The following is a 21,054-nucleotide window of genomic DNA, read 5'->3' on the forward strand; positions in this document are numbered from 1 at the left end:
GGGACCCTTCCAGTTCCATTCGATCACAGCCCATCTCCTCTGCCCTCATCTCAGACTTAGGGTCTTGGGGGATTCAGTCATCAGTCTAGAGTCAGAACGAAATAACCTAACTGGAAATTACCTTGAAAGCTAAAAATAGGGAGGTAGTTAAAAGAAGTTTTGGTGTAAAATAATCCTGGGATGGGAACCTGGCACTAAATTTCTTTCCTCCTTCATTCCCTCCCTCCCTCCCTTCATTCCTTCCTTCCTTCCTTCTAAAGTGACTCTGCAGGAAAAGCCTGAGCACTGCAGGGGGCATAGAGAGAGTAAGAAACTCTCCAAGGTCTTTAGGAACCTAAGGCAGCATGCAGTGTGTGTGTTTGTGTGCATGCCTACGTGTGTGTGTGGGTGTGTGTGTGTGTGTGTGTGTGTGTGTGTGACACACACCATATCTTGGCTACAGTACGCAGTGCTCTGGCATTGGGGAGATGGTAGGAGAGCCACAGATAAAATGCTTTGGGAACCAAAGGAAGTTGAACCTTCAAGGGAAGGTTCCAGAAATAGTAGCTGGGCCTGAAAAGTTGGGTGGAATTTTGGTACATGGAGCTTGAGGACAGGCTTCCAGCTCAGGGAAAGGGGTGAGCGGCCACTAGGAGGCCGAATGGGCAGGGTGCACCGTACTTCCTCAGGGCAGGGTCCTAAGCCCTCAGCCAGCCCAGCCCGGGGAGATGTCACAGGGACCTCTGCAGTGGACCACACGCCTCAGTTTCCCTACCTGCCTTGACCATACATGCAGGAAAATCTGGAGACTGTGGAAAGAGACCAGGCTTTAGGGCCCAATGTGGGTGGGGGCCCAGCCTCACCAGCCCAGCTCTGTGGGGGGCCTCTGCTCCAGCCTGTGCAGGGGGAATGCCAGTGTACCCCCCTCCCTACCTCCCCCCTGCCTCCCAGATCATGGAGAGCACTGCAGGGCTCCCAAGGGCTGCAGAAGCAGCAGTGGCCTTCGGGGTGTGCTTTGATTTCCTTTCTATCCTACATACCCTCCTGGGCATACCTACAGCTCTGCAAGTTCTCTAAGTTCTCCCAGCCCTTCCCTCGCCCCAGGCACTTCCTCCAGCCGCCCTCTGTGGTCACTCCACACCCCCGCCCACTCCCGAGGTCACCCCATCCTTCTGCCTCTCCAAACATCAAGGGGATGGAATCACACGGCGCGTAGCCTTTCCTGTCTGGCTTCAGTCATGCACTGGAGATCCCCCCACGCTGGTGTCCATCAAGAGTCGCTCTATTTTTTAGTGCTCGGTAGTATTTTACTTCGTGATCGTACCATCATTTTGTGGTTTTGTGCTTTTCTGTGCTGTTGAAAGACATTTGAGTTGCTTTCGGTGCGGGGTGATTATAAACATTGGCACAGACTTTTCTATGAATGTAAATTTTCATTTCTTTGGGGCAAATACATAGGATCAGGATTTCCAGGTTGTTTGGTAAATGTATATTTTATAAGAAACTGTCAAATTGGGGCGCCTGGGTAGCGCAGTCATTAAGCGTCTGCCTCTGGCTCAGGGCATGATCCCGTCGTTCTGGGATTGAGCCCCACATCAGGCTCCTCTGCTGGGAGCCTGCTTCTTCCTCTCTCCCCCTGCTTGTGTTCCCTCTCTCGCTGGCTGTCTCTGTCAAATAAATAAATAAATAAAATCTTTAAAAAAAAAACTGTCAAATTTTCCAGAATGGCTGTACCATTTTACTTTCCCACCTTTCGGGTTCCAGCTGTTCCACACTTTCGCCCAAACTAAATAATGATCTTAAAAAAAATTAACCATTTTAATAGGTGTATGGTGGTATCTCATGATGGTTTTGTTTTGCATTTCCCTAACAATGGACGGTGTTGAACATCTTTTCATGTGTTGTTCTGCCTTCTGCATATCTCCTGTTCAGTGACTGTTCAGAGCTTTTGCTCATTTCTCATTTGCTCATTTCTCAAAGTGGGTTGTTTTCCTGTTGTTGATTTTTCAGAGTTCTTAATATATTCTAGTTACAAGTCCCTCGTCAAATATGGTAGTTGTGATTTGTAAATATTTCCTTCCAGTCGACGGCTTGTCTTTTCATTCTCTTATCAGTGCCTTTCGCAGAGGAAATTTTCTAATTTTGATGGAAATGTGGGTTACTAATGCAGTTTTAGTGTTGGATCTGAGAATTCTGCCTGCCTCACTCAAGGTCACAGACACTCTTCTCTGTATTTTTCTAAAAGTATTATACCTTTACGTTTACATTCAGGTCTGTGATCTATTTTAAGTTAGTTCCTGTGTAAGGCATGAGGGTGGGTTTTTTGGATAATTTTAATACAAGAGATCAAGTTCCAGGGACTTTTTTTTAAATTTTTTGCATCTTGGTATCCAAGTGTTCTAGCATCATTTGTTGAAAAGACTACCCTTTCTTCACTGAATTTCTTCTGAGATTTTTTAAAAACTCAATTGACCACATTTAGGTGAATCTCTCCGGACCCTCTGTTCTGTTTCATTGATCTGTGTCTCTTCTTTTGCAAATGCTACACTGTCTTGAGAACTGTAGCTTTCTAGTAAGTCTGGAAACGAAGTACTACCGTGAACTCATCAACTCTGTTCTTTCGTGGCTACACTTGGTCCTTTGTCCATCATACATATGTTGGAATTGGCTTGTCTCTATCTGCAAACATGCCAGCTAGAATTTTGACTGGGATTACGTTGAATCTCTGCATCAGTTGTAGGGGGAGAATTCACATCTTCACAAAATTGAATCTTCCAGTTCATGACCGTACTGTTCTCTCTGTTCATTTAGCTCTTCTTTGATGAATTTCATCAGTATTTTGCTGTTTTCAGCATTCCGATCATGTACATGTTTTGTTAGATTTATACTTAGTGCTTTCAGTTTCTGGTGCTCTTGTAACTGGAACTTTTTTTTTTTTAAAGATTTTATTTATTTATTCGACAGAGAGACAGCCAGCAAGAGAGGGAACACAAGCAGGGGGAGTGGGAGAGGAAGAAGCAGGCTCATAGAGGAGGAGCCTGATGTGGGACTCAATCCCATAACGCCGGGATCATGCCCTGAGCCGAAGGCAGACGCTTAACCGCTGTGCCACCCCAGGCGCCCCCTTGTAAATGGAACTTTAATAAAGTTCCAATTGTTCTTTGTTTGACGATAGACATACAATTGATTTTTTTAAAACTTTAAGTATGATGTTAGCTTTAGTTGTTTTTTGGTGGTGGTTTTTTGTTTTTGTAGATGGTCTTTATCAGACTTAGGGAGTTCCCTTCTCTTTCTAATTTGCTGAGAATTTTTACCATGAGTGGATGTTTAATTTTGTCAAATGATTTTTTCTGTATCTATGGATACGATTACATTTTGTTTCTTTTTACTTATGTGAGTATAATGAATTACATTAACTGATTTTTGAATGTGGACGCCGACAACAAAAAATACACAATCTTTTTATGTCGTACTGGATTCAGCTCACTAATACAGCTCGTCTGTTTTTGTCTGTGTCCAGTTAGGATATTGATCTTCTTTTCTTGTCATATCTCTGATTTTGGTAGCAGGGTGGTATTGGCTTCATTAACCGGATTTGGGAAGCGTTCCCTAAAAAGAGTTAAAAACTGTCCTTCTGTCTTCTCTTTTCTGGAAGTAATTGTGTAGACTTGGTATTATTCTTCCTTACATGTTTGGTAGAATGAGTCAGTGAGACCATGGAGATTTCTTTTATTCAGAAGATGTTTGCCTCTCCTTCTGCAACAGGTGGTCCCAGCGTCGGCCTGACCGTAACGCCGTGGCGATTTTGTTCAGCTCTGTCCAGCATGGGCATGTCTCAGGGATGCGTCTGGACTTTTCAAAGCCTTCATGACGCTTCTTTGGGTCGCTCACATGCATGCACAGTGCAGAGCGAGCCCAGAATGTGCACAGGTTCTATGCAGAATCAGGGGGTCCTTTCTGCACTCTCTCCCTCTGGGATACTCTTTGGCTCCCGGGCGCCTTCTTTCCTAACCCTCTGGCTGAGAGTCATTGTTTCTGTCAACTTTATTGCCCTGTGTGTCACACAGCCCTGCACTGCCAGGATGCCCGCTGGGCAAAGCAGGAGATGGGAGAAAGAGAGAGAGAGAGAGAGAAGGGATAGGAGGAACTCCCCCACACAGCTCAGACCGCGAGGGCCCTTTCTTCAGCTCCTCTGGCCAGAGAGAAGGAGTTTCTCTTGTATTTTAGGTTCCCTGTCCCTGCCACTGCCCACCCCTACCACAGAAGCACGGCCAGCAAGTGGGGCTGACTCTGGGGCAGCCGGAGAGAGAAAAGAGAAAGAAATTGGGGATTCCCCCAAACTCTCCGGCTCCTGGGAGCCCCTCTTCCTTGCCCTCTGTCTACAGAGAGGGGGGTTCTCCAGGGCTTTTGCTGTCGATGCTGGGAGACAGGAGGGAGAACCCCGGGAAGCTCACCATACCTGTATCTTCAGGGTGGAAAATGGAGAAAATGACAAAAACCCTGCTATGGCGAGGTCATGAGAGGGGAGCAGACCTGGCTCTGTGCCCACCCAGCGATGAGAGCGGGGACAATACTTAAAATTAGGGGCCCCGGGTGTTGAGTCCTTACAGCCGGGACATGGTACTTCACCCCCCCAGCACTCCACAGGGTGGTTCCCACTATTATCCTCATTGGACAGATAGGAAACGGAGGCCCAGAGAGGGTAATCACTGGCTCATGGCACACAGCCAGAAAGGAACAGAGCCAGGGCTCAGCCTTGTGCCTGATTCTCCGGTTTGAGGAATTAATAGCAACCTGCCCTGCTTCACGCTGTGAGATCTGTTGCTTGGTTCTTATCTCTGTTAAAGTGCGTGAAATGCCATTTTATGGCTGTGCCTTTGTCTGTATTCCTTTTAAATGTTAAGCCCTTCAAGGTCAGAGCTCACAGGTTTCCCCTGGGCATCCCTAGTGTCAGTCCAGCACTTCCAGGGCCGAGTGGGCCCTCGGCGTTTGTTGAATGACTAATAAATGGATAGATGGCATTCCCAGTATCCATCCTTTATATTTGGACCACAGAGACCCTGTGAGAAGGTAGTAAGGAGAGAAATTGTCTTTATAATGTTTGCAGGCTGGCTGGAGGCCTCCTGGAATTTTCCAGTGAACTAGGTCACCCAGAAAGCCTGGGCTGCAGATGGCGTGCTCTGGAAAGATAGCACTGAGGGCATGGCCCCTTGCACAAACTCTGAAACTGCAGCTCTTTCTCAGAGTGGCCACACACAGAGTTGCCAGATTTAGCAAATAAAAATGCGGGAGGCCCAGTTAAATTTGAATCAGATCATTTTTCACTATGATTTTTGCTGCAAGTATATCCCGTGAAATATTTGGGGTATTCTTACACCAAAACATGATTTTGTTGTTGTTTCTCTGAAATTCAGATTGCACTGGGTGAGGATTTTACCTAAGGGCCTGTCTCCCAGCCCTCACCATGCGACTGTCCTTTTAGGACCGTCTACACCTGACCCTGGCTTTCTCAGCATCGCGAGGGCTCCTGAGCACCGGGCTTGGCCTTGGCCAGCGCGTATCTGAGCTGGCCCTGGGTAAGCGAGGCTCAGGGAGGGAAGCAGGACCAGGTGTCTCGGCCCTGAGCAGCACCAGCGTGCCACCACCCACTGGAGACGGGGACAATATGGATATTTCAACCCTCGTAAGAGTTTAACTTTGAAACCCACAGTCCAGGAGCATCAGATCCTATGCGTGGGTGGGCTGCCCCAGGGGCCTTGTGGAGGAGGGTCTGGTGGGATCCAGCATGAAGCCAGCAAGCCCACTTTCCAGAACCTCCAGCAACAAACACCCATTGTCTCTTGTCCTTTCCCTGAAGCATGGGCATTATTCTGGAAACGTCTGCCAGAGCCACCCTTGGTTACGCTTTGAAGATTTCCCTTTGAAAGCATTTTCTGTTTCCTCTGGAGAGGCCCAGCTTAGGGGAGATTTATCTAACCTCCCTCTTTTTGGCAGGAACAGATGGGGACCCGGAGGCCAACCCCCTCCTTGGAGCAGCTCTGCTGTGTGTGGGGGCGGTAGGGGGGAAGTTGGGAGAGGGATGGGGTGGGAACTGTGTGAATCTCCATGGATGGTGCCCTGGGGTCCACACAGCTGCACCTTCCTGGAACTCCCCCTCCCCCCACGCTTAGGCACCAAGCACCACACAGTGACTCCAGCACCAAGGGATGGGGACCCCGGTGAGGGGAGCCCCCGGGCCCGCAGTGGTGATCGTAACCCACTTCCTCTGTGACCCACTCCACTGCTGAGAGCATTGCTCTGAACGTTAGAGGTTGAAAAATACTGAAAAGTAACAGACACCCACGTGCCCAGTGACGAGAAGAAACTCTTTTTTAATATTTTATCCTGTTTGCTCATCTCTTCTTAGAGTAAAATGTTATAGACAAAACCAGTGTCCTTTGCCCCCAACCCTTTTCCTCCGAGGCAGCCGCTTTGGGAGTCTGGCTCATGCATTTATAATCCTTGGCTTCCTATGTGCCGATCTATGCATAATACATTTTGTAGGCATGCTTTGAATGTCAGGGATGCTATCTGAGTTCATTTGGTGATCCCCCCACCTCCCCACCGCAGAAGGCATTTTGCACCTGCTAGCTGCCCCCATCTGTGAGGCAGTGTTTGGCATTTCCCCTGTGTTTCTGTGGGAAAGCTGAGCTTGGACAGGTTCGCTTCAGAAATGGGCCCAGGTCGCCCGGCCAGGAACTGCTGGCTCTAGGCTGAATCTCGACGTGCCTTCAGAATTCCAGGCCAGTGGTCCTGGAATTCGTTTGTTCACCCTGTATCTTCTGAGCCCCAGCTCTGTTCTAGGCACTGGGGGTGGGGCGGGACACCGGGAAGGCTCCTGCCCACCTGAAAATTACCGTCGGAAAGCGCAGCCTTGATTGACGGCACGGACTTTGAATGTTCACCTGTCCTGGTGTCCCCTCTTCGACCAGCCAACAGATTTTTTTTTTCTAACCTGGCCGTGACCACCTCCTCTGCTGGGGAAATGAGCTCCCCCCTCCTCCAGCCCCTGCCCCACCCTGTGACTCAGCAGCATGATGCCCGGGATCTTGCTCGCTCTTCTGCAGGGCGTGGAGTTAAAGGTCTGTCACCCCCAAATCTGCTCTGAGCTGAAACCTCATCCAAGGGTTCCACTCCCAGGGGGCCAGTGACCACACCTGCCCACTGGTGTGAGAGGGCCCCTTTGTCCCTCAGTGGGGGCGGGAGGGCATCTCCAAGGGACCTTCCAGTTGCTTCTCTCACCACCTCTTTCGAGGGTGACTCCAGCCACCGTTCCTCACTCTGACCATTGAATCCTCCTGGTCAGCTCTTTCCAACTTCCCAATGGTGCAATTGAGGCTGACCTTTTTGTTTGTTGATTTCTATTCCTGAGATTTTGCCATTTAAACTTGTTTTCACATCTATGGACACTTTAAATGTAAAATCTGTTTTACAAAGGAAAAAAACAACCCATCGAAGCAACCAAACACCTGAGACAGATGGATCGAATGACAGTGCTGGCCAGACTGGGAGCATCTCTCAGCCTAAAAACAAGTTGGGGCGTAGGGGGGCCGTCTGTTGCACCTGCAAGAGAGCGCCTGATTAATTGGTCGCATAAAAGCGAGAGTCTGGAAACGCCAGGTTCCCCATTCCCTCCCTTCAGCTTAAGCAGCTGGATAAGAGATGCGTGCAAGGCTCCTGGTTTTGGATTTCTACAAGAACGGTAAAAGGAAAGAATATGAGGAATTACTGAGTGACTGTCTTGGGCCACATTTTATCATCTATGATTTTATTTCCTCCTTGCAAGAATCCTGCTGGTTCCACTGAAGAAGATGAATTATCTTTTACTTTCAGGCAAGTGGGTGAAAGGCCCCACCCCAGCTCTACCATATGTGATGAAGCAGGATTCACCCCCGAGTCTTTCTAGCACCAGAACCCACCCTTGTCCCCACACTCGGAGGCAACAGCATCGATCAGACACCAGCCATGATCTCTGGTAGTGCCAAGCTGTCTGTCATGGCAGGTGCAGGGCAGGGTGGGGGGGGGTGCGGGGGGGTGCTCACCCTGTGGAGATTGCACCGTCCCTCCTCGGGGGTCTCTGGGACCAGGTTGATGGAGTACAGCTGGTGGGAGCCCTTCTGCTGACTCCAGTTCATTAATTCCACAGGGTCGTGTTTGTCACGTTTTTTGTGTTAATGGTGGGGTTGAGGGAACTTGAGATGAGTAGGTTACATGCTTGCCTTCCAGAGAGTTCCCTGTGTAGCAGGAGGCTGACCTCCAGTTAGGTGAGCCTCTGGATACGTCACCCGACAGGGTAAAGAGACTTTGCTGGTATGTTTAAGGTTAAGGATCTTGAAAGCAGGGGTGCCTGTGTGGCCCAGTCAGTTAAGCATCCGACTCTTGGTTTTGGCTCAGGTCATAATCTCGGGGTCGTGAGATCGAGCCCTGCATTGGGCTCCACACCCAATGGGGAGTCTGCTTGAGAATCTCTCTCTCCTTCTGCCTCTGCCCCTCCCTACCATGTGTTCTCTTTCCCTCTCTCTAATAAATAAATAAATCCTTAAAAAAAGGGGGGGGATCTTGAGATCAGGAATGATCCTGGATTATCCAAGTGAGCCCCATAGCATCACCAGGGTCCTCATGAGGGAAGCGGGAGGGTCAGGGAGAGGTTGGAAGATGCCATACTGCAGGCTTGGGAGACCGAGGAAGGGGCCACGGGCCAACGTGGGCGCCTCTGGAAGCTGGAAGAGGCAGGAGCACAGCAAGCACCGTGGTGGTAGCCGGGTGAGACCCGTGTAGACTTCCGACCTCCGGGCCTGGAAGGGAATACATGTGTGTCCGTTTAGGCTGCTACGTTTGTGGCAACTCACTAAGGCCGCCATAGGAAACCAACACAGGGACACTGTGAGCAGGGGAGCAGAGCGTGGGAAGGGACGCAGGGTGGAGAGGTGCCAGGTGGAGAGCCGGCGGCGGGGCCAGGTGCACCTGGGGCTGCTGTCTTCCCCCCAGCCCAGAAGCTCCATCCAGTTTTCCCCTTTCCCCCAGTGACTTGATGCAAATACCCATTGATCTGGCGCACCCTGGAGAGAGGTGAGGGGGGCACAAATGTCACTGGAGACCCCAGCGGGTCCCACGGCACAGTGCAGTGGAGGGAGGGCCTCTGCCCAGAAACACAACAGGGCCCTGGCTGGGGGAGAGGGATGGAGAGGTGGCACCGGCAGAGGACTGGGGTTAGCTCTGGGGTCCGGCGGCCCCAGGGGAGGCAGCATCGGACAGAGTCCAGGCTCATGGGGAGGGAGAAAGTGGGGCTTCCTGCCCTGGCCTGAGCCCTCCTCTCTAAGATGCTGCCAGTAGGGTTTCTGTGGCTTCACTGCAATCCTGCTTCCGCTGGGGGTCTGAGGAAGACCCTAGAGAAGGGCGGGCCCGTGGGGTGGCTGGAGCGCTGGCTGCCGTGGGGGTGGGGGAGAGGAACTTCGTCCCTCTGTGAACCCCGCAGGTGGCAGGTAGAAGTGGGGGCCACAGGGGGAGGCCGGAGAGGCCATCAGCCAACGTTGGAGTGACAGCCGTTCGTCCGAGTTGAGAGAAGCGGTCATTCATCAGTCAGCGGCCACGTTTTTATTAGGCACCACTGTATGCCAGACATGTTGCAAGGCTCCCTCCCGGAATCCCTGGTCCCACCTCCCGGAGCTTCCAGGCCTCTGGGGAAGCAGACAGGAGGAACTGCGTCTCTGGTCGGGTGCCCGCGAGGCCAGCATGTGGTCTTGGGGACACACAGGAGGGAGGCCTCCAGTGGGGAGGACTGTTGACTGAGACCTAAAGCAGACCTAACGTCACCAGCTTGGGGCCAAGAGGAGGTCACAGCTCTCTTCTTTAAACTCTGAATTGTATTTCTCATGGAACGCATGTCAATTGTTCTCATTCGTGTTTGTCCTGATAGCTATTCATACACACCAAATATGTTCATTGAACTCAACATGTTAATTTAACATATGGCTGAAGCGTAACAGACGTGTAAGAAGGGACACATACACAAATGCAGCGCGGGCTGTGTCCTCACACCGTGAACACGCCCCTGGGAGCAGCGGCCCCTGAGGCTGGGCCCCTGGTCTTTCCCGAGATCCCCAGTGGCCCTGCTGTCACTGCACCCCCAGGCTGATAGCTGGCAGGTCCCCACCTAAATAAAAGACAGAGCTGTGTCGTGGATGAACTGCCAAGCTCCTTTGAGCGAACCCAGAGACGCTGCTCTTCTCGGCCAAACAGGTGCTCCCCAGAGGCCGCTGGGATTCGGGCCGGCCAAGCAGAGAGCTGCCTGAAGGGGGCCTCCCTACGTCAGTCTTGATGGTTTGCATTCCCATCAGATGGGCTCCCTTTCTTCTTCCCTCCCTGCTCTCCTCTGGCCTCTCCTTCCTCCCTGCTCTCGTCCCCCCCGCCCCCGACCAGAGCATGGAGCCCTGAAAGCAGGGGCTCTATCCGTCTTGCTCACCACTGTATTCAGAGTGTGGAACCGTGGCACTTAATCAATACACCCCTCATACGTATTTGTCCGATGAGTGGCGGAGTGAGGTGGCCCCCGATTTGCTCCCCTGTGGTCCTAGTCCTCCTGGGGATAGTGATCTTTACGGCTCCAGGCCCCAACGTGGAGTCTGAGCCCGGAGTCGGGGTGGCTGTGTGCAGAGCGGGCAGCTCTCAACCTTGACTCCACCACGAATTTGAGCTGTAACCTTGACCTCTGCTTACCCATCTGTGAAATGGGGATATCGTGGTACCTCCAACAGGACAGCTGAGTGGTTAATTAAAATCTCTTGCACATCCCCCGAGGATGGCAGGGCCTCCGAGCTGGTGATAGTAAGTGCTCAATAAATGTGAACTGAAGGAAAGCTTAACTGATCAGGATTCATTCACTCGGGTCCTGGTGCAACACACACACCATGGGCCTAACAGATGCTGGAGTCCACCCTGGAGCCGACGGCACATCCAGGGGCGGCCTGGAAGGGCCCAGGAGGCCTGGAGCAGGGAGGGTCTCTTCATAGCTATGGAGGTTCACCCCCTCCTTTGAGCAGCCCACCTCCCCACCCCCAGCCTGGAGCCTTTACTCCAGTCTCTGGAATGCAAACGCGCTGGCATCCGGGCTTTGGGAGTTAGAATCACTCTTCTGGGGAGCCTGTCCTTGTGCACCAGGAGCTCTGAAGTGTCCGTACCCATGGACTCAGAAGTTCCCTGTCTGGGAGTTTGCCGCAATAAATAAAAAAGCACGTGGAAGCGTGTATGTGCGCCCGAATGCAGGAATAGAATGTTTATCTGTGCATTTTTTTTTAACATAAGAACATAATAATATGCATTACTTGTTTCAGGGGTACAGGTCTGTGGTTCACCAGTCTTACACAACACCAGTGCTCACCAGGACACATACCCTCCCCAATGCCCGTCACCCAGCCTCCCCATCCCCCCACCTCCCTCCCCTCCAGCAACCTGCAGTTTGTTTCCTGAGATGAAGAGTCTCTTATGGTTTGTCTCCCTCTCTGGTTTCATCTTGTTTCATTTTTTTCTCCCTTCCCCTATGATCCTCTGCGTTGTTTCTTAAATTCGTATCGGTGAGATCATATGATAATAGTCTTTCTCTAACTGAGTGATTTAGTTCAGCATAATACCCTCTAGTTCCATTCACGTCATTGCAAATGGCAAGATTTCATTTTTTGATGGCTGAGCAGTATTCCATTGTATATAACTACCACATCTTCTTTATCCAGGCATCTGCCAATGAACATCTGGGCTCTTTCCATATTTTGGCTGTTGTGGACATGGCTGCTATGAACATTGGGGTGCAGGTGTCCCTTCAAATCACTATGTTTGTATCCTTTGGGTAAATACCCAGTAGAGCAATTGCTGGGTCGTAGGGTGGCTGTATTTTTAACTTTTTGAGGACGCTCTATGCTGTTTTCCAGAGCGGCTGCACCAGTTTGCACTCCCACCAACAGTGTAGGAGTGTTTCCCCTTCCTCCGCACCCTTGCCAACATCCGTCATTTCCTGACTTGTTAATTATAGTCATTCCGACTGCATTATTTATAAAAGGAAGAAAACAAAATTCCTGAATCTCCAATTGTAGGGGGGTGGTTAAATTGGGGTTTTATTTGTGGTAAAATAGTCTACAATGGGTAAAATGGTGTTTCGATGGCATTTTTATACCAAAGTTTATATAAAAGCACATGTTTAAACATGTTTTCTCTCTGTCTCTCTCACACACACTCACATTGAAAAAAGGTGCAAAAGAAAAATATCACCTTGTTAACAGTGATTATCCTAAAGCAGCGAGGCTGATTCTCACTTTTTCTTTTTCCTCTATTTCTTAACGTTCTGTGCTGAGCGTCATGACTTTAACAAAGAGAAGAAGGAGGAAGGCATTTTACAACATGCTGGCGTGGCTTACAGAGGGGTCTGTAAGTCTCCGTGATGGCCCGCAGCTGTGGCTGAGCTGTGTGCCTTAATGCTTCCATCTGCAAAATGGGCATCAGGATGTCTGCCTCAGAGCATTGCCGTCTCCACTAACTTGTGTAGCTTAAAGTCGGCACTGTCCGTGATAATAAACAGAAGGAGAGCCCCCTGCCATGCTGTGTGTGCACACGGGCTTGCTTGACCCTGCAGGTATCCCTCTGGAAGGCGAGTCATCCCGAGCCCATGCGCCCAGGTTAATTCTCTCTCTCCCTCTCCGCAGCTGCCCATGATGGGAGGCGCCTTCATGGACTCGCCCAACGAGGACTTCAGCACGGAGTACTCCCTCTTTAACTCCTCCACCAACGTCCATGCGGCCTCCAACGGCCAGGGCCAGCTGGAGGAGCCTCCGCGGTCCTCCAACGACGCGGTCTTGCTCTGGATTGCCATCATAGCGACACTGGGGAACATTGTGGTGGTTGGGGTGGTGTATGCCTTCACCTTCTGAGGTTCAGGGCGCCCGCGAGCTCCAGGCCGGCTCAGGCGTGCTGGGCTCACAGCCTCGGGGCACCGGCACTGTTGGCCTTTGGCTCTGCCCACCTCCTGGAACCAGGAATTCTGACCACGCGCCCACGGCCTCTCCAGGGGCAGCGACCGGGCATCAGGAATTCCCCCAAGCAGCCCTGATTTCCAGTGTTCTGTGCTGAGGTCAAGCTGATCCAGAAAACATGGGAGTGTGAGCTTCCAGCCCCTGGTGGCGTGATGGGGCCAAGCCTTGGTGAGGAGCAAATTGGGGAATTTTGAAACTGTATTCCAAGAACGTAAGACGAGAGGAAACAGCCGGATAGGTGTGAAATATGGACGTGGTGGGACGATCGCTTCCTGGCAGTAAATAATCACGTATGTGTCTTGTTTTTATGCCAACTTACCACACCTCGGGTGTGGGGTGCTGGGCAAGAGCAGCGCTCAAAACTGGAGTGTTCCCAGCCCAGCCTTGGTCTCCCACTCAGCCCTTTGGAATGCGGTGGTGGTGACCTGGGCCATAGAATGTTCCTCGTTTGACTTGGACAGGGCACCTTTGTCACCAGACACTTGGCCCCTTTTGAGACCCAGGTGCATCAGGAAATCCAAGGACAGGGGGATGACTGTGACGCGGTGAGATGTCCATGGGTGGGGGGTTCTCTGCCGGACAGAGAGAAGCAGCACCTTTAAACCGTAGATCTGCCGGTGGTCAGGTCTTCAGACCAGCCGCCGGAAGATGCTCTTTCCTCTCCGAGAAATCTCGGGATTTAGAGATGACAGGCTCACGCCCACCTGATCTTCTGACAGCTGGGAGAGAGAGGCACGATTTGCCCGGGATCACAGGGCAGGAGGGATGTTTCCTGACTCAGCCTGGGGCTCTCTCGGCCGGCCGGATGAAGCACTCTCTTAAGCAAATCCCTGCTTCTCAGCTGCTTTCGGGGAGAATGCCCAGAGGGTCTGGAAGCTGTGTGCCAGGGGTGGGAGTGGGGGCAGCGGGGCGGGGGGCAGGGTGCTCAGACACCTGCATTTTACACCGGGTCTGGCTCCCGTGTTCTCTTGCAGGCGTGAATGTGCTCTGTCCGAGTCAACCTCCTTAACCGTCCTCCGAGTCAGTGGCTGGGGGTCTGGCAAGGAAGGGAGCCTTCCGTGCAGACCAGCACAGGATGGGACACACTGGGAGAGAGGGGTAGCATGGAGAAGGACTCACTCTTCTGTCCTTAGGAAAGGCACCTGCATGGTACCCCCCCTTCCCCAGATAGCTCCCCTGTGCCGAGCAGAGTGGGAGAGGCTCACAGACACGCTCCCTCGCTTGCAGGCCAGGAGTGGCTATCTCCTTGCTTTCTCCCCGTGCTGTGCAAAAGAACATAAGTGGTCTAAACTTCCCCTCTGTGGTGGGGAAACTTAAAAAGACTGGGTGGGAAGCCCTGGTGCCGTTTGGGGACAATTGCAAAAAGGCTGATTGTGTCCCCGTGGTCTCAGGAGACATGGCTGTTCCTGATGACAGGCAAGGGGACATCTTCATTGTCCAGAGGCAGCCACTCGTCTGCGAGGTTGGCGCTGAGCTGCTGTGATAACAGGATTACCAGCCCGACCTCCAGACAGTGTCCGCAGACGGCCGCCAGCTCCTATCAGCCACATCTGTCTGTGCGGCCATGCGTAAACCCACGAAGGCTTTGGCTCAAGTGGAGGTGGCGAGTGCAGAGCGGGCGTGACCTTCGCAGAGAGGGAGAAGGGATGGGGGACCTTCTGCCTGGGATCCTTCTGGAATCACTGACAGGGCCGTGCTCTCAGCAGGACCAGGTCAGGGGGGCTGGGCTAGGGGGTCAGCCGTTGCACACCCATCATCCCAGCTGCTTCTTGAGCAAACGCTTCCCGGTCTCAAGCCCCCATGCGTGCCCCATGAGCAGGGGCTTTCTGAGACAGGTGTCTTCCTGAGAACCCAAGGAGGAGGTCCAGAGCCGGGGTGGGGAGGAGCCAAGGCGCTGCTTGGTGTCTTGGGGGGTCGGGGGTCACTACAGCCCAGATATTCTGAGTCCTTACCTTCTGACCCCACATCCCCAAAGGAGCCCCGTAGAGAGGCAGGTGGCGGCTCCTGTTCTCCAATGGCCTGTGGCGATGGCAGTGGGAGCTCTAGAAGATTCTGTGTGCTGTGACTGGGGAGGAGCAGAGCGTGTGGTCCCCGCTCTGAGTATCTAGGGAAGCCCTGGCAGGCCAGGGGTTCTCTGGATAATTATGGGCACGGGGGTCTCCCCCCGAAGGCTTTCTTTTCCCCTGGTGTAAATGCCAGTTAAATTCAACTTTCAAGGATTTCTCCCTCTTCAGTTAGGGCCACAGACACAGCCTAGAGCCTAGGGGCCATCTTGTCCAAAGTCTGCATTCGGGGTCACTCCATCCCAGTCTCCTATGATGTTTGGATCTGGTTTTTTCCACCATTACTTAGGTAACAACAAGGATAGATGTGCACGTGAACGTCCAATGAAGGGTAAAGGGCAGATTTCCAGCCAGAGGGTGTGCTGTGCTGTCCCTCCTGCTGTACTCAGCTGGGCCCTTGGATGTTAGGTAACGGGCAGGAGGCACCGTCCGAGCATTGTGTCCAGGCACCGTGCTAGACCCCCATGCACCTGTTTTATCTGTACGATCACCTTACAGCATCGTTGCTCCAATACATATGGAACCAGAAGCTCAGAGGAGCAGAGCAACTTGCCCGAGGCCACACAGCATGAAAGTGACAAGCTGGGATTTGAGGCTGGACCCTTGGGCTGTACAGCCAGCCTCTTTCCACCACACCACACTGCCTTCAGTGGCTGGGGTGCCACCTCCAGGGCACATTTAAGCCAGGCTCTGGGTCTACAGAGGCTGTTCCCCAAGGTCCTGTGTCGTGGTGTGGCCCGGGGCCGGCTCTGGCTTCCTCCACAAGCCAAAGTCTGACTGTCCTCAGAATGGGGCACACTCGTCCCCCTGCCCATTGCCCTCTCTCTGTCCAAGCTTCAGGGACGGTGGTCCCTGTCATTTGCCCCTCTCTTTAAAGCTGAGCACAGGTGTTTTTGTCTGGCCAGAGGCGTGACCAGAGAGCAGCTTTCCTGGGACACATGCAGAAGGACCCTGGCCAAGACCTGGAGCCCAGCCAAGGGGCCCACACAAGGACTTAGGCTCATGCAGCCATAACTGCAAGGAAAGTCGGGACGGTCCGTCTGGTGGGTGAGGCTCCAGCCCAGCTCAGGCCCCCTGCTGAGCCCCACGACTCTCCTGAGCAGGTGGGACCGAGGTTCCTCTCTCAGACCCCAGCCTGGGGCTCCCATCAGGCTTCTCCTGGGTGCGGTTGGCTCCGGAGCCCACCTTGACTTAATGAGCCAGCGCTGGGAAAGAAGGGGCTTGCCTCTTCGGTGGCTGCTCTTCAGAGAAGGGGTCCTGCACTTGCTAGAATGTTCTCCATGCTTGGCCCTCCACATGCCTCCCCATCTTCCCTCAACAAGCCATAGGTGCCCCATACCCGTGTTTGTCTGCATGTGGGACACTTCACTGAACAGAGCAACACGTGTTTGAGGAGGGCAGTCACCGGAGCTTTGGAGGAGAGCCTGGAGGACACCTCAGCCAGCTGTGTTCCGAGGGGGTGCCGCCTCCCATGTGGGCCTGGGCGAGATGACCATGCTGCTGTCCCTCCCTTTTCCTGAGATCCAGGTCAAGAGGCAGATGAGATTCCCCTGGTCTCCCTCCCCTCCAGAGAGAGGCAATTTGCCTCCTTTGAGGAGATCCCTGGGATCAGAGGGAGAAAGTTAGGGAGGGCAGGCTAGGACCACTTGGCTGGAGAGGCAACAGGCCGGTGTCCAGCTTGTTCTAAATGGAAGACCTGGATGCCGGCCAGACCACTAGCATATGTTGGAATCCCTCCCTGGAGACTGGAGAGACTCGGCAGTCGTCTGCTCTGCTGCCTGCTTCCTTTCAGACAAGTGCTCCTGTCCTTCTTCAGGAGCGTGACCTTCTTTCATCATTAGCAGTGATAGCATTAATAATAAGTATCCTTACTGTTGTCATTTATCATGCATCTTCCTTGTGCTGTGCTCTGTTCATATCCCATTTATTTCTCAACTCACCCCTCGGAGGCAGAAGTGAGGTGTGGAGAAGGGCACGTTAATTATTGTCCCATTTTTCTGCTGAGAAAACTGAGGCCAGGCCAGTGGGCCTGAGAACCTGCAACTAGAGAGCTGTGGTTAAGATCCACCTCCGCTGGCTCTCCAGGCTGGATGGCTACCCTATGTCTCCGTGCGTGCACACTGTCCACAGTGAGCCCTCTGGAACGGACCCTCTCAGAACAGGGACTCTGAGGCTGGAGCTGTTTGGGTCCTGGATCGTGGAGTTCAAGTGTGGGTCCCGGAAGTCGGGCAGGAGCAGTGCACTGGTGTTTAGCAGTCTGAGAACCTCACAGCGGTAAAGAGGCATTAGAGAGCCTCCAGTTAGAACCTGCAATATTGGGGAGGGCAAATAGGGCCACACGGGAAAGGAGGGGAGACCGGGCAAGTCTCCAGCTGCCTGGTCCAGGATATCATCTCCCAGCCTGCTGTGCATTCATTGGGGGGCACAGAGATGGCCCTGGATTACCAGCGCCAGCCCCAGGACAGGCATCTCACTCCCTGCCAGCTGTCACCCTTTCCCCCCACCCTGCGCCATGTCCTGGGACCTGCCCTTTGACCATCCCCAGAGTGAGTCCTAGGTGGGCTGGGCTGCCCTGATGGGACGACCAAGGAGCTGTGCTCAGGGGGCCAAAGGGAGTGGTCAGAGCTGGAATGTCCTGTAGTGGCCTGCTGCATAGGGCCCTGGCCTCCGTCATTCAGTGACAGGGACATAGACGGGCTTGCTGAGCTGAGCGCTGAGAACCCAGGGGGACGGAGTTCATAATCTCTAAGCATAAAAACGAGCCTCTCTGAGAAACTCAGGTCATCAGCATCAAGCAGTAGCCAGATGTTCCCAGAAAGTCACTTCTGAGATGAGACCTTGGCCATTTTCTTTCCCCTTTTCTGGGGGGATGTGACAGGGGACAAAAGAGTGCAAACTACAGTGACTGAAGAGAGGACTGATTCCCCCAGAGTGAGAAGAAGGGTAGCTCTCGTGAGTTAACGGAATGGTTGAAAGTACTGAAAATTGAGTACATCAATTTTGGAACGTAAGTCTGTGTTGTTCTGAGTCACTGGGAAAGTCATAGTTTTTTTTTTTTGATCAGGAGAGATAATAAAAGCAGAGGAAGCCCTTGGAGAGACAGGACAGACTGCACGGAACCCAGGCCGCACCCCATGCCCATCCTTTGGCCTCGGTGCAGGCTTGCACCTGCCAGGATCCATCCAGAAGCTTTAATGAGTCTCCATCCTCCACTTTGGGCCTTTTTTTTTTTTTTTGAGATTCTATTTATTTATTTGATAGAGACAGCCAGCTAGAGAGGGAACACAAGCAGGGGGAGTGGGAGAGGAAGAAGCAGGCTCACAGCAGAGGAGCCTGATGTGGGGCTTGATCCCAGAATGCTGGGATCACGCCCTGAGCCGAAGGCAGATGCTTAATGACTGCGCCACCCAGGTGCCCCGCCTTTGGGTCTTTTTGCAGCTGACTTCCCGCCTTCCCAGAAGGAGGGCTGAGACCCGTCCTGTCTTGGGAATTAGTCTGGACAGATACACAAGGCATATTTGCAGGGATATTTGTGTGTTGTGGCACTTGGGTTAATCCAGAGCCCTCATTCTTCCCTGAGCCCCTCCACGTGGCTAAGCAGCCACCAGCGACCCCAGTGTCTGTCCCACCAATATCTTAAGGAACGAGAGAATCACCACACTTAGGATTCAAAGCATTATCCCAGCAATCAAGATGATTCTGACCAGGGCTCTGCAAGCTGGTAGGAGGGGAGTTTCCAAACTTTTACACTTGAGGGTACAGAGTCTCTGGGAGGTTTTGGGAGTTTGCCAGCTCAGGCAGGCCAGCAGGAGAGCGGGGTCTTGAGCCCAGGCCATCTATGTAGCAATGTTTCTGAACCATTAAGCCAGTGGTTCTCAACCTTGGAAAATTCTGTACTTCGGGGGACCTTGGGCAACGTCCGGAGACAATTTTGGTTTTCACAACTTGTTGGGAGTCAGTGTTCTCCTGGCATCTAGTGGGTAGAAGCCAGCAATGCTGCCGCATGCCCCCCAACAACAAAGAATTGATGATCTGGCCCCAAAACACCAACAGGGCTGAGGTGGGGAAACCCGGCGCTAGACAATGCTTTCTCTGAACCCAAAACCATGGGTGTTTTCCAAAGTCCCGCTTTCCCCCATTTTTGAGTCATGGAATAAATCAGAGCTCCTCCGGGCAACAGCAGTAATCATGGGGGCTGCCCCGAGTTCTGATAATCGGAGGGCAGTGGTCTGCAGCCTAGCAAGTCCTTTGGGGATCCACGGACTCTCCATCCCCACCACCTTGGGCTTTCAAGGGGAGACTGTGCCTGAATGATGGAAGCCCTACAAAGTGGATGGGAAAGCGGGGCTGAACTTGTCCAGGTAACTGTGGTCTTTGGGGCCTGGAGGGACCTGATCTCTGCCATGTATCTGAGCAGCACAGCTGGGGTGGGGGGCGGGCTGGAGTGGGGAGCAGAGGGGAGCTTAGAAGGGAAGAGGATGGGAGGGGCTGCCTAACAGTCTTTACAAACCTACATCTTCACCTTGTTTTTGACTCTTTTCCACGTGCCCCACCCCTTTCCCCCCGCTCCCCACCAGCTTGAAGGCATAGTCACACTTTCTACTCTTTAAAATTTTACGGAAACCTTACTCTTGTTAGGAGCCGCTCTCCAGAGACCAGTTCTTCATGCAGAGAGAATCAGAAACGTTTTTGTGTCTGACGAATGTTTTCCTAATCAACTTGTAAGTAGTTTACTGAATTACAAAAAAGTATTTTAACTATTCTTGTAATCCTTTGCTACTCAAGCCCTCTGGTTTCACGATGAGAGCAGTAACTTTTACTACAGTGAAAAGGCGATTTCTTAATGTAGGGCTTCAGTGCGCTCTTTGAAAAGTAGCTAACCTTGATGGATGTAAAAATGTGGCTGTGGAATCATGTCCCTTTGTTAGCACTGTTGCTTTTGTCCTTTTCTATTATTAAAAACAGAACTTAACTTTAACTCCTAAGTGTTTGGATCCGCTTGTGCTTTACAAATAAGGACACTGTCTATCCATCGCGGCAAGGCTGAGCTCCAGAGCCCCTCCGTTCTGGTGCCCCTTCTGCCCCACCTGAGGCAGGATGACCCCCGCCTCCTCCCCACGCCCCTCCCCAGTCTCCTCAGCCTCACACCTGCAGGGGGCAGTGGGGAGCACAGCAGATCGCAGGAGCTTACCTTACAGTTCACTTACCCCCCAGGAGCCCTCCCCCTGTATGGAGACTAACATAACATAATAAAAAAATTAAAAAAGGGGCGCCTGGGTGGCACAGCGGTTAAGCGTCTGCCTTCAGCTCAAGGCGTGATCCCAGGGTTATGGGATCGAGCCCCACATCAGGCTCCTCTGCCATGAGCCTGCTTCTTCCTCTCCCACTTCCCCTGCTTGTGTTCCCTCTCTCGCTGGCTGTCTCTCTCTCTGTCGAATAAATAAATAAAATCTTTTAAAAAAATTAAAAAAAAAAAAGGAGCCCTCCCCCTGTAAATCCTCCGAAAGGTATAATGACCTCTGAGGCAGGTGCAGGAGGGGGCGTGCCAGTGAAATCATCCATCGGTCAGGTGTCGAAGGCTTTATGGCCAAGCAATCTTGGGCTGCAGACCCAACCGCCCCCACACCTCCCACCCATAACTCTAGTCTCAGACTGGTTCCAGTGCTTCTAGTCCCTTCTGCCAGGCAGGAAGACCCTGTATCTTCAGGGCTCCCAGAGCAGGGGACTTCCTGTGCTGGGCCCGTCATCAGGACCTGCCCCCCTAATCCGTGGGACCCAGTGTAAAACGAAAGCACAGAGCTCTTGTTCAGCGTTCTGAAGAATTTCAAGATGATGACCCCAGGGCATCAAAGCAAGCATAGGGCTCTTCTGAGCGCGGGGACCCCTGTGATGGTACAGGTCACATGCCCACAAAGCGGCTCCAGCCACCACCGCTCTGAGCCACGCAGCCAGGGGAG

The 21,054-nt window shown here is 52.5% G+C and overlaps 1 protein-coding gene across 1 annotated transcript in view; it reads left to right on the forward strand.

Annotated features, from left to right (window-relative positions):
* Positions 1 to 20,075, forward strand: part of C14H14orf132 (chromosome 14 C14orf132 homolog) — a 49,618-nt gene extending 29,543 nt beyond the window's left edge. The window contains exon 2 of the mRNA XM_011217121.3: positions 12,708 to 20,075. Coding sequence (XP_011215423.1) covers positions 12,708 to 12,932 — 225 coding nt within the window. The 3' untranslated portion in view covers positions 12,933 to 20,075. The remainder of the gene's footprint in view (positions 1 to 12,707) is intronic.
* Positions 20,076 to 21,054: the final 979 nt, after the last annotated feature.

Source organism: Ailuropoda melanoleuca, chromosome 14 (genome assembly GCF_002007445.2).
Source record: "Ailuropoda melanoleuca isolate Jingjing chromosome 14, ASM200744v2, whole genome shotgun sequence".
In the NCBI taxonomy this organism is placed as follows: domain Eukaryota; kingdom Metazoa; phylum Chordata; class Mammalia; order Carnivora; family Ursidae; genus Ailuropoda; species Ailuropoda melanoleuca.